Genomic DNA, 15,662 nt, shown 5'->3' with positions numbered 1-15,662 from the left:
GAGGGCGGCAGCGCGCCTGCCGCAGCCCCGGCGGCGCGGGCCGGGCGGCCGCTGGCGGGCGCGGGGCGCCGCGGCGGCGGGAGGCGCGGCCATGTCGGCGCTGGCGCGGGAGGAGCTCTCGGCTCTCGCCGCTATCTACTGCGAGCCGGACGAGTGCGAGGTGCTCGCGGTCTCAGGTGAAGGCGGCCGCGCCGCTCCGGCTCCCCGCCGCGGGGGCTGCCTGCGGCCATTGCGGGGCCGCCCCCGCCCTGTCCCTGCCGCGCTCCCGCAGGCGTGGGCGGCCCGTACCGGGCTCTCTGGCCCGCGCGAGTTTAACCCGCCCTCGCGAGCTGCTCCCCCGCGGGAAGCGCGGCTCGGCTCGCCCGGGCGCTCCCGGCCCCGGGGCACCGCGGCTGGGCGTCTTCGTGCGGGTCACCGCCCCGGCGGCGCTGCTGCTGGCCGCCTCGCCCGGGGCCCGGCCCGGCCCGGCCCGCGCATCCCGGTGCGGCTTGTGGCCTCTCGCTCCTGCCGTGCAGGAGCTCCGTGGAGGACAGCAGCGAGAATTCGCTAGTCACTGCTAGAAGTGTTTAAGCAAATAAGCGGTTGTATTTCCCACCTGTAACGAGACCATGTAGGATCTCGTAAAATTTAATATGGACACAGCTGTTGCAATGCGTAACGAGCTTTGGGTCATCTCTGTCTTTTTCTTGGGGCAAGGTGATAATCTGGGCCTTATGCTACACCATATGTTCCCCGTCTTCAGTGGTGTGTGTGTGGCTGTAGGTTTTGCAGAGTGAGGGAGGCTGGTCCTGCGTGTTTGCTGTAGCTGGGAAGGTGAGATGATTTGTGGTGCTCAGGCCCGTCAGCTCCTGCAGCTGAAGGCTAAGAGTATGGGAGCTGTAGGTACCTTTACTCCATGTTTTCTGCACCAGCCATGGTGGCCACTGTTCAATACGTAATTTCAAGACATCAGTTCTGTCACTGTGAAGGTGCCCAGCAGGAGAGAACACATCTTGGCGGATCCCGTGTACCTCTGCAGTTACCCCTACAGGGTAAAAGAAGACCGTATCAGGTGGGATGTGGAAGTGGAGCACGTCCATCCAGATCCAGGGCATAAGTAAACTTTGCCCATATCTTGACAGACGTGATACCTCTCCTGTATCTGTGTTAGAGACTCTGTGTCTGGTAGTGTTCCCCAGGTGCTGGGACCTGTAGCAGCGTCTGCCAGGTCCCCAGGAGAGCCGAGGCCGGGCAGCAGCTCCTGCTGAGCTGGCTGCAGTAAGGAGTGCTGGAGACCGCTGTTAGACAGGGATGCGGTGGCTCAGCTTTACAGTTTGTCTGCGTGCATGCTCTGCCTGAAGGAACTGGGACTGAAAACAGCTTTTGCTGTTTTGGTGTGAAATTACATATGGATGCTTCTGAGTGGTTCATTTTAACTAACTTAAGTTACTAAGAAAGTCATTGAATAAAACCCAAACTTTTATTCAAAAATAGGTGTTGAAGTAGATTCACACAGAACAGCAAATGGCTATTTGAAAAGAGAACTTCATGTGTAGATAGTCTCAGATGGATGAAGCCAGTAGTGTCTGCATGGAGCACAGTTAACCAGGGTAGTCTGAAAATGGAATTGTTCTGTGTCTAAATCAGCTTGACACACTTCTTGCTCTTGTGTAGGCAGGCAATTTTGCTATCTTAGATTTTGGATTGGTATTTAAAGTGTATGTAAAAATAGGATTGATTAAGTGTTTCAAATGAGTTTTGTTTTCTTGAAAGTCAAGAAGTTCGGAAATGTTATTTCTGCATAGTTTAAAAAATACAGTATCCAGGCTTAGCAGATGTTTATTTTAAAAAATGTGAACATATCTGAACATTGCATATGCATGTCTGTTTCTCCATATCTGTTTGAGAAATATATGTGCATACTTCTCCATACTGCGTATATAGAAAAATTATTTTGTGTTTATAAGTAACCAGGATGTAAAAGGCTTGGAATCCTTCCTGGAACATAAAGTGAAGTACAATGAGTGCAAAACAGGAGCAGGCTATTATATTTATACTGATGTGGCATGACCTTGCAGGGGCTTTAACAAAGCTGTTTTCATAGTACAGTAGGATTTTGTATCTCTGGTTGATTTCCATCATTTTCCACTGGAAATGAAATGATTATTCACAATAATGATTATTATTAGTTCTCTGACTTTGCAGGGGATTTCTTTTAGGTTGGAGAAACAAAATCCTTAAGTTTGTATGAAGTTATTTTGCTGTATTTATTAGTTTGTTTACTTTATCTCTTTAAACTGTATAACTTGTCATTGATAAACAATGCAGAGAGATAACTTCCAGTAAGACTGTTATCTCTGATAAATTTGGAGTAATTTTAGTGTAGATCCATCGGATCAAGAAGGAGGCCTTTGGGGATTTATGGTTTTGGTAAATGTAAGAAAATTCTTTTGCAGATCTCTTGGTATGCTAAAAACTTTAGCTTTGCAGTATCTAACAATGAAGTATTCAGACTGCAAAATATGTTTTTATGAAAAACAATGTATTAATGAATTTAAATAAACTAATTACAGCATATCTTTCTTACCATACATGTCTATTTGGAAAGATTAGCATTACAGATAGAAATCCATAATTTAGTTGTTAATCTGTTCTCTTCTGATTTGCTCACCAAGCTTGCAATAAAAATATATTTATATATTCAAAGCTTGTACTTCAGTAGGTGCTATTTTCTGAATTTAAAAATAGACTGCATGTGTTGCATAAAACGCCTTTGGGCAGGAGAGGAGGGGGTATCTGTCTGGCTGACATGGAACATAAGAAAAAAATCTGAAGTATGCTAGAGCTAAATATACTGATAAGCATGCAGCTATGAGGGAAAATGAGTTAACATGTATTGGGTTTAGTCTTATTAGCACATTAAATGCCAACAGAATGGTAATATCCCACTCTTTATCAGAAATAATCACCGTTTTTGCTGTGAAGTCAGCTCAGACCCTGTAACGCGTGCAAACAAAGGAAATATTTTCTTTAGAGTCTAGTTACAAAGGACAATGGTCTTTTGCTCCTTGTTCTGCCAGCAGTCTACAGTGTCAGGGTAGAAAATGAGTGTTGCGCTGTTGAAATACACTTTAGATGTAGCCCCACAAACATTTTTAACCAATTCTCCGTTTAAAAAGCAAGTCTGAAGCAGATGTAAATGAGTGTGGCTGGACTTTTTATGATGGCTCGGAGAGATACACCTTGGGACGTGAGACTGCGCTGCTTCTTTTGGATTAGTTCATCATCGCAGGGAAAGGTGCGAGATTGTTGCAGGCTTAAGAATATGAGCGCTGCAGCGTGAGCTTCTTGCCAAAGGGGCAAGGTTGGCCTGTCGGTTTATCTGTCACTTCCTTCTGAGTTGCTGAGATCTGCTATGACATGTTAGTGAAAAGTTCCTGGTAGGATTATCAGAAAGGTAACATGGTTTTCTGTCACTGTAATTAAGCTGGCAATAGAGCATTAGTCTTCAACTCCATCACAGACTGTGCATTTTGAAAATTTATTGGCAACATAGTTTAAAATAAAGTGGTTCATGGGCGGGAATGTAATAATGCTAATACTGTTAAGCCAAACACAGCTTTCTTTGAGCTGGCGGCATAGCTGGCAGGGCTGCGCTGTTGAGAGGAAGCTGGCAGGAGGTCGGGTGCAGGTGCTGGCTGCGTGCAGTGCCATGCCCAGGTGTGCACAGAGACCCCCGGAGCAGCCCACGAGGTGCCGGGCAGGCTTTTCTTCCCATGTGTATGTGCACGTGTGCCGAGCCGAGGGCAATGGCAGGGGAGCTGTCGTTGCTGGGGCCTAGCAATGAATGTTTACCAGGGCAGCTTCAGCAGAAGATGGAGACAGGAGGTCCACCTTGGGCCTTGAGGTCCACCCGTGTAGCTATCGCCCATGAGTGAGGGGATGTGGGTGCTGCACGCTGCTGGGTAGGTGCTCTGCAGACTTGAATCTCTCCTCAGGCTGGTGTGTTTCTCAGGAATTAAATTGCTTTACGAGAAGTCTGACATCTTTAGCAGAGTCTTGCAAGGTTGGAGACAACGCCCATTAATAGTGAATGAGGCTTTGACACTTAGTGCTTGTAGATATTTCTTTAATGTCCTGCTGCTGGTCCTGGCTAGTTTTGCGTGTGAATGGGTGTAATTTCCTTTAATTCACTGGATTTGCCCCTTCTGCTTTCAGTGCTGAATTTGACTCTTTGTTCAGGGTAGGGATGGTTTGTAATTGTTTGGAGACCTCTGTATTATAATACTAGACTTTGATTATTGGTTTTGGGGGATTTGCTTATTTTATTTTGTCACTACTCTGACCTAGAGAATTCCTCACATCAACCAGGAAGGAAATTTGGACATAGCCCCCTGGCTAAGCTCTCAAAAGTGACTTGGACAGACAGAAGTACTTTAAGATTCTTTCACTTATTTAATAAGGTTCAAATATAATATCAGAGAGAGCACCGAGGCTGGTTAGCAGTGTCAGCAATACTAATCAGACATAATTCAACTGGCTGTCATGTAAAGGAACGTAAGATAAGGTAGGGGGACAAGAAGGCAAGTCACTTCAAAAGAACTCCTCTGAAACCCAGCTCTGCTCTAATCTGTCTTTCAAAACTGGCTTCTGCTGCCCTCATAGAATGAATCAACCTGACATTTTAGCAATTTTTTAAAGAAATGGGGTGAAGTGTTTGGAATGCATCAAAGGGGTGAAGCAGAGAAGATCTGAAGAAGATCACCTTTTATCTGATATCCTCTTTTTTATTGCAGAGGAGCAAAAGTAGGTTAGGTCTTTCTCCCTGCTTTTCACTTTATGAAGTTCTGTATTGTTTTTCTGTGAAACATATTTTAGTCTAAGAAGAGTTTTATCACAGGAATTACTGTACATAACTTTCATATTAAATGTCTTTGATTATGCAATTTATCAGAAGGATGGGGTCTTTTGGTCTTCATGCTACATAGTATATGTACTCTATTCACTTTGAAAATAATTCTCTTCTGAAATAGATCGAAAACATGTGTGTATTTAGGGTAAAATGCACAACAGAGATGACTCAATTGTCTCAATCCAACTGTTGTAAATACAGAAAAATAAACATACTTTCTCTGAAAGTTTTATAGAGGACAAAGAATTTCACTTTCTTTCTTTTCAAGTCACTTTTCAGTGTAGAACTGTGTTTGAATGCTTGTCTTCTAAAATACTCAGTGCAAGTTTGTTTGTCTTACACTGGTATTGATAGTAAAACTCTCTCAGATTTTTCTTGGAGAAAAGTTAGGCCAGTGCCGAGTGCTTCTAGAAGAGTCTCTATTTTCAGTTTTCCTTGCTGCTACTATTCAGCTGTAGAAGCTGACTTGTGTGTCAAGATAATCCTTTATTACTGACTTGTCTAGACTTTAAAGGAGCCAAAAGGTGTGAATGCTTTTTAGAATGTGTTAATAACTTTCCTTCTAGCATGGTATGGAAGTGTTTCATTTCAGGATTCCCTGCAAGTATAGGTTGAGCTACTGCTTGCAAAAAAAAAAAAAAAGAAAAAAAAGAAAGTATAGAATGACAGTCATTTGAGTTGAAATGTTAAAGAAAACATAACTTCCTAATGTGTATGTATTTCAACTTCAAGCAAACTGTTAATGTTTGTTTTTTAATACTTTCCAGAGACGCATGGAATTACATTTAGAATTCAAATCAGCGTGAAAGAACTGCTGGATACAGATGTAGTTTTAAAGCTGCTATTTCACTTACCAGTCAATTATCCATCAATTCTGCCAGATATTTGTGTTAACTCAGACCAGCTTACAAGGGCCCAGTGTATGGACGTGAAAGATAAATTACTTGAGCAAGCAGAGAAACATCTTTCTGAACCCATGGTACATGAGCTGGTTCTTTGGATACAACAGCATCTTAAATATCTCATTAGGCAATCAGCAGCAGTTTGCAACGAAAAAACTACTTTGTCAAGAGGAGCAAGTACAGAGGATGGTATCTGGATGCTCTTTTTGCATTTAGATCACATGAGAGCAAAGGCAAAATACGTCAAAACTGTGGAAAAATGGGCTTCAGATCTAAGGCTGACTGGAAGACTGATGTTCATGGGCAAGATAATATTGATTCTTCTTCAGGGTGACAGGAGCAACATTAAGGTGCAGGAACAATGAATGTTGACTAGTTCTATCGATTTACCACTGTAACCTATGTGTCTGAATATTTTGTGTGTGTTTTTCTAACATTTACAATTTTGGAAGCAGATTGATCATTAGGAGAGTAGGAAGGCCCAACAACTTTATTCTGTATTTAAGAAAAAGAAGTTGTTCCATGGGAAAACATGCTTTGCTTTCCACCGTAATCATCCCCCTGTATTCCCCGTGTTTCCTGACTCTAATACGCTTAGATTCCATCTCCTGTACTCCCCAAATACTCCAGAACATACCCAGAAAATAGGAAATTTGTGAAAAGAAATTGATAATAGACATGTTCTCTAGCTCATTCCTAACTATTTCCTTCCTTGCTAATTGCAGCATGTGGTGTTCATACCACACACCTGGGGTTTGAACTTCTTTTCTGTGCTTATGAACTCTCATTGAATTAGGCAGGCCTTTGTGGTGATATCGGAGAAGAATGTTTTGGCTTTTCAAAATCAGGTTCTTTAGATCACTTAAGAATCTGTATAACTTAAAGCTAATGAATAAAAACAGGCATGCAGTATTTGGGATGGGCACTTTCAAATTTGATTACTCGGTTCTGAAATGAATCTTTTCATTTAGCATAACTCTTTGCATTTTACTAAACTTCAAAGATACTAGGCAAAATTTAATATTTTGTTCTTTTTGTTGCTTAGGAGTACTTGATTCTTCAGAAAACTTCTAAGGTAGATGTGGACTCAAGCGGAAAGAAATGTAAAGAGAAAATGATTAGCGTACTGCGTGAAACAAAAGTACAGTCACAGCATACAAGGTATAATTTAGTACTGTTGTGGATAGAAAAGTAACTGAATCGATAATTACATTCTGACAAATTTGGACATACTCATGAGTTTTCCTTGTACAATGTAGGTTTCAGACGTTTGAAGTCAAAGACTATTCAACTCTGGATGAGCTACAAAAGGAATTTGAAGTTGCAGGACTTACAACTCTTTTCTCTGAGTTTGTGCCTCCTCTCTTAAAATAAAATTAAAAGAAAACACTGGACTTTTTGACCAAAGCAGCAGTTGACTGTGAATGCTGATGGAAGATAAAAAGACCAATTTGGCAAACGATTCCAAAGCTTTTCTGCAAAAAAAATGTCAAAAGTAGCCATCCTCCTGCAAGCAACAAAAGGCAATTCATGCATTAAGAATTGATGATGTTTTGACTTTATATATTGATAACTATTTCCAGGGAATGTGGAGTTAGCTGTGATATTTGCACACCAAACATGAAAGACTTGGGTGGGGAGGGTTATAGTTAAAAGAATAGTCTTCTTATTAAACTTTCTTTTCCAATACCTGTTTTCATTGTTTTGTTTTTGACTCTCTCTCATGATAATGTTTTCAATGGCCTGCTAGAAAGCATGATTAATTTTGCTTTCAAAACTTACGTAAGTGTATTTCTATAAAAAGCATAGTGAACACAAATTTGAGTATGTGAGGACAGTGTATGGTTTATATCCTCTAAGTGTTCATCTGCAGACTTTTCTTTCTCTATTTATTTGACGCTGTAAATACTTGAATGTCAATTTAAAGAGAAAGGTTGTGTCACTTGGAACCTGAAAAAAATTTTGAGTGTCTGTTTGAATATTATAGTTTTTGCCCTGAAAGGTGAAAAAAGACCCAAATGGAGAATTTAAATTAATTAGCTGAGGGAAAGCCATATATTCAGTTATTTTCAGTTAAAAGATCTATGTTGAAAAATTGTGTGCTGGTAGAATCTAAGGTCTTGAAAAGATGCAGAGGCTCTGTCCATACACCAGCAAGGTCTGGCAAGTATCGAAAACAGTAAAAGGCTCATGCATATGTGGTGTAAGGAAAAGTGATCAGTATCCCTCTGCAGGTCTATGTGTTGTAAGGTTTTGCCAGATGGATTTTATGTTCTCAGCCAAATCTATGGTTTGAAATTCTCCACTGTTCTGGAAAGAGAATAATAAGGTACTTCCGGCACAACTTGCATCAAAATCTGAGCCATTAACGTGTAGCTGGGGCCTTCTCCAACTTGCGTATAAGTCATTTGAGTATTCTTTCTGTTGATTTTGGGAATTGGATTGAATAGTGAACCTAATATGTGATCTCAAATTGCATGTGACTGCAAAAATAATTGAAGCATACAGTTCTGGCTGTCTTTCTTGCTAGATCAGGTATAGACTCTTCAACTCTTTCTCACTGATAAAAGCTAGTGTAATTAGCTGTTTAAGAAAAGCCATTTGTAGGGTCAGTGCCTGCAAGTTGCACTTGGATATAAACTCATGCATTTTCTTGAATATTATTATCAGATGCCTTCTTGGTTAACTATTTGGTCAGAGCTAGCATTCTGTAGCATCTGATTTGGAGAAAAAAAAAGCTAAAGAACAAAGGACACATGGGTAAGTTACAGTTCTTTTCTAATCTGTTTATTCTCTTGCCAAATGAAGTTGTTCTAAGAAGCTTGATGATTTCTGTATTTCAGGAGCCACAAAAAGCAATTTATACAATGGATCACTGCCGAATTTGTTACTTACTAACTTGAATTGGACAAATCGGCAAGTCCAGTGTAGGAAGGGATTACAGTTACTATGCTTGGCTTGGTGTGCTTTAAGAGAATTACAAATCTGATCAGCCTGATACTGTTCAGACAGCAAAGAATAACATGAAAACTGATGTCAGCCTGATTCTGTCAAAGCAAATGCTTTTGCCTACCCATCAATCAGTCACTTAGTTGGAAGGGTAGGAGTATATCTTGTTTTCAGACAAGTACACAATATTCTTAAAGGTTGTTCTTTTGGAAAGATGTTGCAGCTGTCTATTAACTGATGGTTTGTTTGCATGTATTGTAAAAAGAGATGGGCAAGCCTGTGAGCCCCTGGGGCAAAAAAGTCATAGAAGCACAGACTATGGTGCATATATTTCCCTCCAAAGGAAGAGAGAAACAGAAGAATAAAATGCAGGGAAATGAAGCCAGAACTCCTGAGAATAGTTAGAGTGCACATATCAGTGTCTAAGAAGCAAATACAGTGTATAAAGCTACCAGAGTCAGACATTTCACATGCAAGGAAAACCAAAGTCCACAAAGGGAAAATGGTTTAACAAATGAGAAACTAGCCTTGTTGTGGATATTGTATTGTAAATATTTCTTTGAACAGCGCATTTAATAAAGCCTCATTTCCTTTGGGTTTGCTTGTGTCTAAGTGCACGTGAAGCCTTTCTTGTAGAGACATTCATGACAGTGCTTTTCCAGCTGGATTCTCCAGTGTCGGATATCAATTATGTTTGTTCTGCAGCTCTGCATAACTCATTAAAGTATCGATAGGGTTTTTCTCCTCTGTCTGCTATCTATTTTTATCAAAGTTTCAGGAACTTGGTTTGACACTTTTTAACCTCTCATTTTGGTTGAAATGAATTGTGTTCAAAAGTTCTAAAAAACCCAAAAAAACCAAAAAACCAAAAAAAGAGAACAGTTGTAGTATAAATATATGCAGGCCCCCTATGGACAGCACAGCAGCATAACCATAGTTTCCTTTGAAAGTTGGGCTAAAATGAAAGCTGTTGCAATAGGACTGACTACTTGAAAAAACAAGTTTTATAAGACAAAACCAAATTTTGATTGGTGTTTTTGGATGCCTTGTCTTATTAACTGAGAAGAAAACAAGAAATTGAAATAGGAGTAAAAAGCCAAACCCAACATCAGCCTTATTAGCACAGTTGTTTTTGTAGGAATACGTCACATCCAAAGCATTCATTGTAATCCAGATAACATTTACTCTGATTCAAAGAATGGCGGGCTAAGCTTCAGTGTAATGGCATGGGGAGGTATCCACCAGTGTGCAGGAATGCATCACTAGCTGTTTCAAGCAGGTTTGTTAGGGAGAGGCACATGTTCACTTTTTCTGCTCCTTGTATGCGACTAGTCAAAGAGTTTCCAAGGAAGCTGTATTTTTTGCAGTCTTTTTAAAAATCCTTACTGACAGCCATTTCCCCCTTGTGACCAAGTTCTGTAGATAAAATCATCTGTACCTATGTAGAAAGAGGAGCCAGAATAAAACCCCCTTCTTTTCACCCACAGGATTGACTATTAATCTTTCAAGGCACTATTTGTAGCAGTCATATATAATATTTATATTTAAGGGTTTTTATTATCGTAAGTTGAGAAGAAACCTGTATATCCAACACATGCTGGAAAGCAGCCTACCATTCAGGAGACTAGCATGGCTTCAGTGGCAGTAAGAAATGCAGAGTTCCAGATGAGGGAAACACTTTTAATAGGGGACATCATCAGTACTGAGAATTCATCAGGTTTTTTTAATTATTGAGTCTCATTAGTATTGTAATTGTTTCCCCCTCTTCGTTTGTTATATGCTGTTACAGGGAAGGTGAAACACAGAACTCCTAGATGAATATCCTTGGAATGATCTCTTTAAACAAATAATGTAAAGTAGCTTTTTCATTTTGTGGATAAGGCCAATTTTTTGTTTTTATAGTTTTATCTCATTTTTATGTAATATTATTTGTCTCTTATTTCTGTGTGAATGACCACAAGAAACAACAAAGATTAAAATAAATTATACTCAAAGTGCTGTAAAGTGCACCAAATAAAGAAACTTAATAGTGGAAAAATGTTTTATTTCCATTGTTTCTTTTAAAAAATAGTTTAATAAAAAAGATATAAGGACGATTTAAAACTTGGTGTCTCTTGATTTGTTCAGCTTATCTGTGAAAATACAAACAATCATGTTATAGTTAATCTGAAATAAGATGATAAAATGTTGCACATATTGTATTTCTGGCAGAATTTGAAAATGAAATTGCCTGTATTATGAAATAGTGCAATTGTTGGAATCAACTTTCATATATCTTATAGTATTATTAAGCATTGTTATCCTGTCTCCTTGTGCATAACACACGTAGCAGTGCCAGCACTCTGTTCCGGTTTTGTATTTTATATGTATAGTTAATTTTATGTTATCTTATGTGAGAAGTATGATTATTTATATGCTTAATTATAGACATAAATGGAACTTGAAATGTAAATATGCTAATAGCGTTTTGCAGTTATTGTTCAGAGCTATCCTGATATGTAGGCTTTTATATCAGTATTAGTTTGTGTTTTCTAACCTCACAGGATTAACCCACAGCAAAGAGCACTCTTCAGAGCGCCAGAAAAATTTGTATGTAAGACAGGTTTGCATAGTAATTTAAGGAAATTTTTGGACTCTGAAAATGAAATTCCTTAATATTTTCAATGAATTATGCATTTGGGGGTTTAATTTTATGCTAATACAGTACCAACTGTTACACTTTTCTTGATTTTTTTGTTTTGTTTTGTTTTTGTGTTTCTTAAACAACATAATGCAAGTAGTCAGTTTGTATTCTGCATTAGGGCATAGCTGATCATGGAAATGCAGTCAATATTTTATCAGTATTTCCCATTATAAATTTCCATTATTTGTGGTTTATAACTTGAACACGAAATGTCATTTTACGATGAAATTTGATACCAAAGGTCTCTGCATGAGAACAATGGCAGTACTTTGTGCTTATTATCTTCAACTTTTACGTTTCTGAGAAAAGAAATGAAAACTGATTTATATGGAAAATAGTCAAATGATCACAATTTTCTTGAGCAGAATTTAACAGGCTAACTTGCTGTGTTATAGTAGGTCTTGATAACTGCTGGTTGGAGATGGGTTATTGTCTGAGGCCTTAATGGGGCCACATCTGCCAATGTCTAACCGCTCCACCAAAGCCGCTACCTGGAAATTTCTTGAATCTGATATTGAGAATTGAGAGACTAGTTTCTACTATCAGAAAACAAAGAATGATTGATTGCTGCCTAATCTGAGTTTTAAATCAGGAAAGCAGTCTGTTCCAACCAGTTTTAATCCCAGCTAATGGTACTTCTTTGTTAGTGCCGCAGACGCTAATAACCTAAACTTTACACTTATGCTAGTCACAAAGAATGCTGCAGGGATTCAGTGCCATGATTTTAAGACGAAGGTGCTAAAATCAATGTACCTTTAACCCTCTTAGGAAGCACTTTGTAGAAAAAAAATCAACACAAAATAATTTTACTGGTCTCTCATCACTAAACTATGGTATTATACAGAAGCTGGATATTTTTGTATGGCAGTTGATGATATGAGTAGTACCTTTCAGTCAAGATAATATAAAAAGCAGTCTTTTTTTTTTTTTTTTTTTTTTTTTTTTTTTTTTTTTTTTAAGTAAAATAACTACTCCGGAGAACACTGTCCATGTGAGATGCTGAACAGAAGCTGAGCTGTATGGATAGAGCTATGCCAGAGGCTGGTTTTTATTTGGTAGAAGTGGAGGTGTTAGAAGGGAACAGACGGCAATAGAAGCACTGGTGGTGTGGCTCTCAGAGAAGCCAAAAGTTTTTTTGGGACTGATTACTGTCTGGAAAGAGGTTTGGGAATATGAGCAAAGAAATTGCTACTGTATCCAAGCTTCAAGTAGAAATGTCTGAAACAAATACGTAGCTTCATTGTCATCTTCTCTTTTTAGCAGAAACAGTGTGTAGAACTGAACAAATAATGCAAGTTTTCCCAGTTAGATGACAAACCTAACTCAAGAGCTGTAGGCTATGCAAAGGAATTAGAGCATTTTTTAGAAGTTTTCCTAAAATGACTGAGGGATGATAAGGGCTTTGTTGAGGCAACAACCTCAAAAAGTCTTTTAAGACTGGGAAACCAGGCTGTCACACTTCCAGGTGGTTGGAAAGATGGATCGAAGAGGTGAACAGCAGCTTTCAGAAGCAGATTATCTGCAAAATATGGGAGATCTGGAAGGACTGATGGGACTGACAAATCACTTGCAGAAAAAATTGGCCACTTGGGTGTGGAATCAGAGAACATAGGTAAGTTTTTAATTTTTATGACACTTTATCTGCACTGTTGTTATAGAAGCCTGGAGTGGAGATGTTAGATTGTCCTTTCTCAAATATTGCATAATGGCTTAGGAGGCTTATGTATTGCAGTTCCACATCAATTAAAAGTTTTGGATGATAACAGGGTGGTCCAGTGGTATCGCATGATTTAACTGCCACAAACCTATTGTGGGTCAAGAATTTTGTATGGGATTAGGAGCTACCCTTTAACTTAGGCAAGGCACATCTATTAAGAGCAAAAATGGGAGGGAAAGAAAAGACTCCACTGGAATGGCTAGAAGATTTCCAGAAATGTTTGTTTCTAAGATAATCCATATAGTGATGGAAGACCTCAAGGTTGCGTTTACATTGACAAGGAGCCAAACAGTAGAAATTCAGCTGGGTTGAACATGTAGATCAGAGTTTCTGGGCTGGAAGGTACTGGGGGTCTGGCTGCTTCAGGCTAGTTTTGAAGAAGCAGGAGAAGGCTTTATAAAACAAAGCAACAGGGATAAAACCTCAAAGGAAAGCATTCATTTAAATATTGATGTTGTGGAAAAAAATTGATCATAGCAAGAAAGACCGTTTTAAAGTATAATAGATATAAAGACATGTCCCCAAAATGGTCTAGAGGTGGCACTGCATGCAGCTCCTGGGTGGTGCACAGAAGCTGAGGCTGACTCCCAGCAGAGCGGGATGGGTGTCTGCTCAGTAGTGCCTGCTACCGGATTGCTGAGTTTGCTTGGTTCCTACTGTTGTTCTGTGGCTTTACGACAGGATCACTGTCACGTCTACCTGCTAAAGGGCTCCTAGGGTGTGGGATTTGGGGACAGCTAAAAGCAGACACAAAGCTTGGGAATACAGGCATCAGTCTGACATTTTTTAAGGTCTCAATGTTTAAACAATAATGGAAGTTAGGCTGCTGAATGCGTAATAGGGTTTGTAATATCTGTAGGAGCACTGGTACGGGCTCAGAAATGTTTATTTAGCAGACCAAATATACTGAAAAAGGTACCTAACTTGAAGCAATATAATCAGCTTCAAATTGAGAGAGTGATTGTAGAAGGTGAACCTATTCAATAACGGGGAAAACTGCTTCTGAAAGTTGGACATTTGGAATTGTAGCTGAGATGATGAAAAAGCTAATAATTGGGGATTTTTGCACTGTTATTGTTCATAACTGTGTAAAACAGGCAAATAAATGTTTCTAACTGATGTAGCCTGTAGAATTTTCTCATAAATTTATTGCTAAGGTGAAACAAATCAGTTGTGGTCAATTGTTTTTCAGCAAAAAAGTTTTCCTACTCCCAGGTAGATTGCAAGATTGAAAGTCCTAAATGATATTTTAGCTGTTACGTTTCTTATGGATCTGAGGTAAGAATGGGTTACAACTTGCTGAAAATCTCTTACTAACAGCAAATTATTAGAAGTGGAGCCATAAATGTTACAAAATTTCAGATTGTGTGGAATAACAGAAACTAGAGAAAGATGCGAGTGTGTATGTGACTCCTGTTAGTATTTTGCAAAGACTTCTTATGAGTAGCAGAAAGAGGGTCCGAGATTTTTCTGGATAGAAATCAGGAATGCTTTCTCTGAGCCAGCAGCAAGAGATTATATTTGTCCCATTTAATCGCCACTTCACCATTTTCAAATAGCAGAGAAAGAGGTTTGGGATGGAAGTATGTCCTGAAGATGTTACTGAACTTCTAACAAATCTGTAGGTGCCACTCATTAGTTTAAGGGGAAGAAACAACACAGGCAAATATAAAATTCTTTTTAAAGGATTCTGATTTTTTTGTGCCAAACAAAAGATTGTTTTTCTTGTGTACCACACTTGTTTTTATACTGGCCAGCAGCAAGCAGAAGATGAACCAGAGGTCTGGGAAAAGACTAGTTTCGTGGCAAAATGTGGCTTGTGGCAATATAAAGTTACAGCTCTTAGCTTATGCAAGGCATTGGCGATATTTGAGAGACTGACATCTGCACAGGTAGGGTTTTTTTGGCCTATTAAAGCTAGAGGATATGCTGGAACATGCTAAAATCTTTGAACAAGAACTAGGATGTGAACAGATAATCTGCAATAAACCTCAGGTTATCCCTCAAATCACTGAACATGATGCGAGTTATTCCAAAATATGGCAGTTTATCTTTGGACACAAAGTAAAATGACTTTCCTCTGACAAACAGAAAGCTGTGGCCGTGCAGAAATGGGAAGTTTGACCAGAGTCTTTACTTTCTTGCTTTGGCAGTACTGGAAAATTGTGTAAGAAACAGAAACAGTGGTTAGCAGACCGTGATTTAGCATGTTTGTGGCTGGCAGTCTTTTGTGGCTGCTGTTCATTGCCCCACGTTTTCCCCACCCCTTTCATATTGAATGTAGAACAAAAACAATATTAAAAAAAAAAGGCTTGAGTAGTGATTGGCTTATGACAGCAAAATCCTGAGTTTTTCAGTGGTAAAGTATTTTCCTGCAAAGCAATAGCTGGCAATTGTGAAAATGGTACTACCACTACTTCCTGGAGGATGTCTGTGGTCAGGATAGACCAGCTGTCTCTTCAATTGCTGTATGTGCCAATACTGATCTAAAAGGGAGAGCAGAGATTTGCTTGTTTAAGG

At 39.4% G+C, this 15,662-nt stretch overlaps 1 protein-coding gene across 1 annotated transcript; it reads left to right on the top strand.

The window, feature by feature from the left end:
- The first annotated feature begins 25 nt into the window (after positions 1-25).
- On the top strand, positions 26-10,845 carry RWDD3 (RWD domain containing 3). Its single transcript, XM_026094268.2, has 4 exons — positions 26-176; positions 5,659-6,143; positions 6,839-6,954; positions 7,053-10,845. Exons 1-4 carry the CDS (start codon positions 92-94, stop codon positions 7,165-7,167), a joined length of 801 nt encoding a protein of 266 aa, XP_025950053.2. The 5' UTR covers positions 26-91; the 3' UTR covers positions 7,168-10,845.
- The last annotated feature ends 4,817 nt before the right edge of the window (positions 10,846-15,662 follow it).

The sequence above is a fragment of the Dromaius novaehollandiae genome, chromosome 8 (genome assembly GCF_036370855.1).
Source record: "Dromaius novaehollandiae isolate bDroNov1 chromosome 8, bDroNov1.hap1, whole genome shotgun sequence".
Lineage (NCBI taxonomy): Eukaryota > Metazoa > Chordata > Aves > Casuariiformes > Dromaiidae > Dromaius > Dromaius novaehollandiae.
The sequence above is the reverse complement of the archived record's forward strand: the minus strand, read 5'-3'. Positions and strand labels throughout refer to the sequence as shown.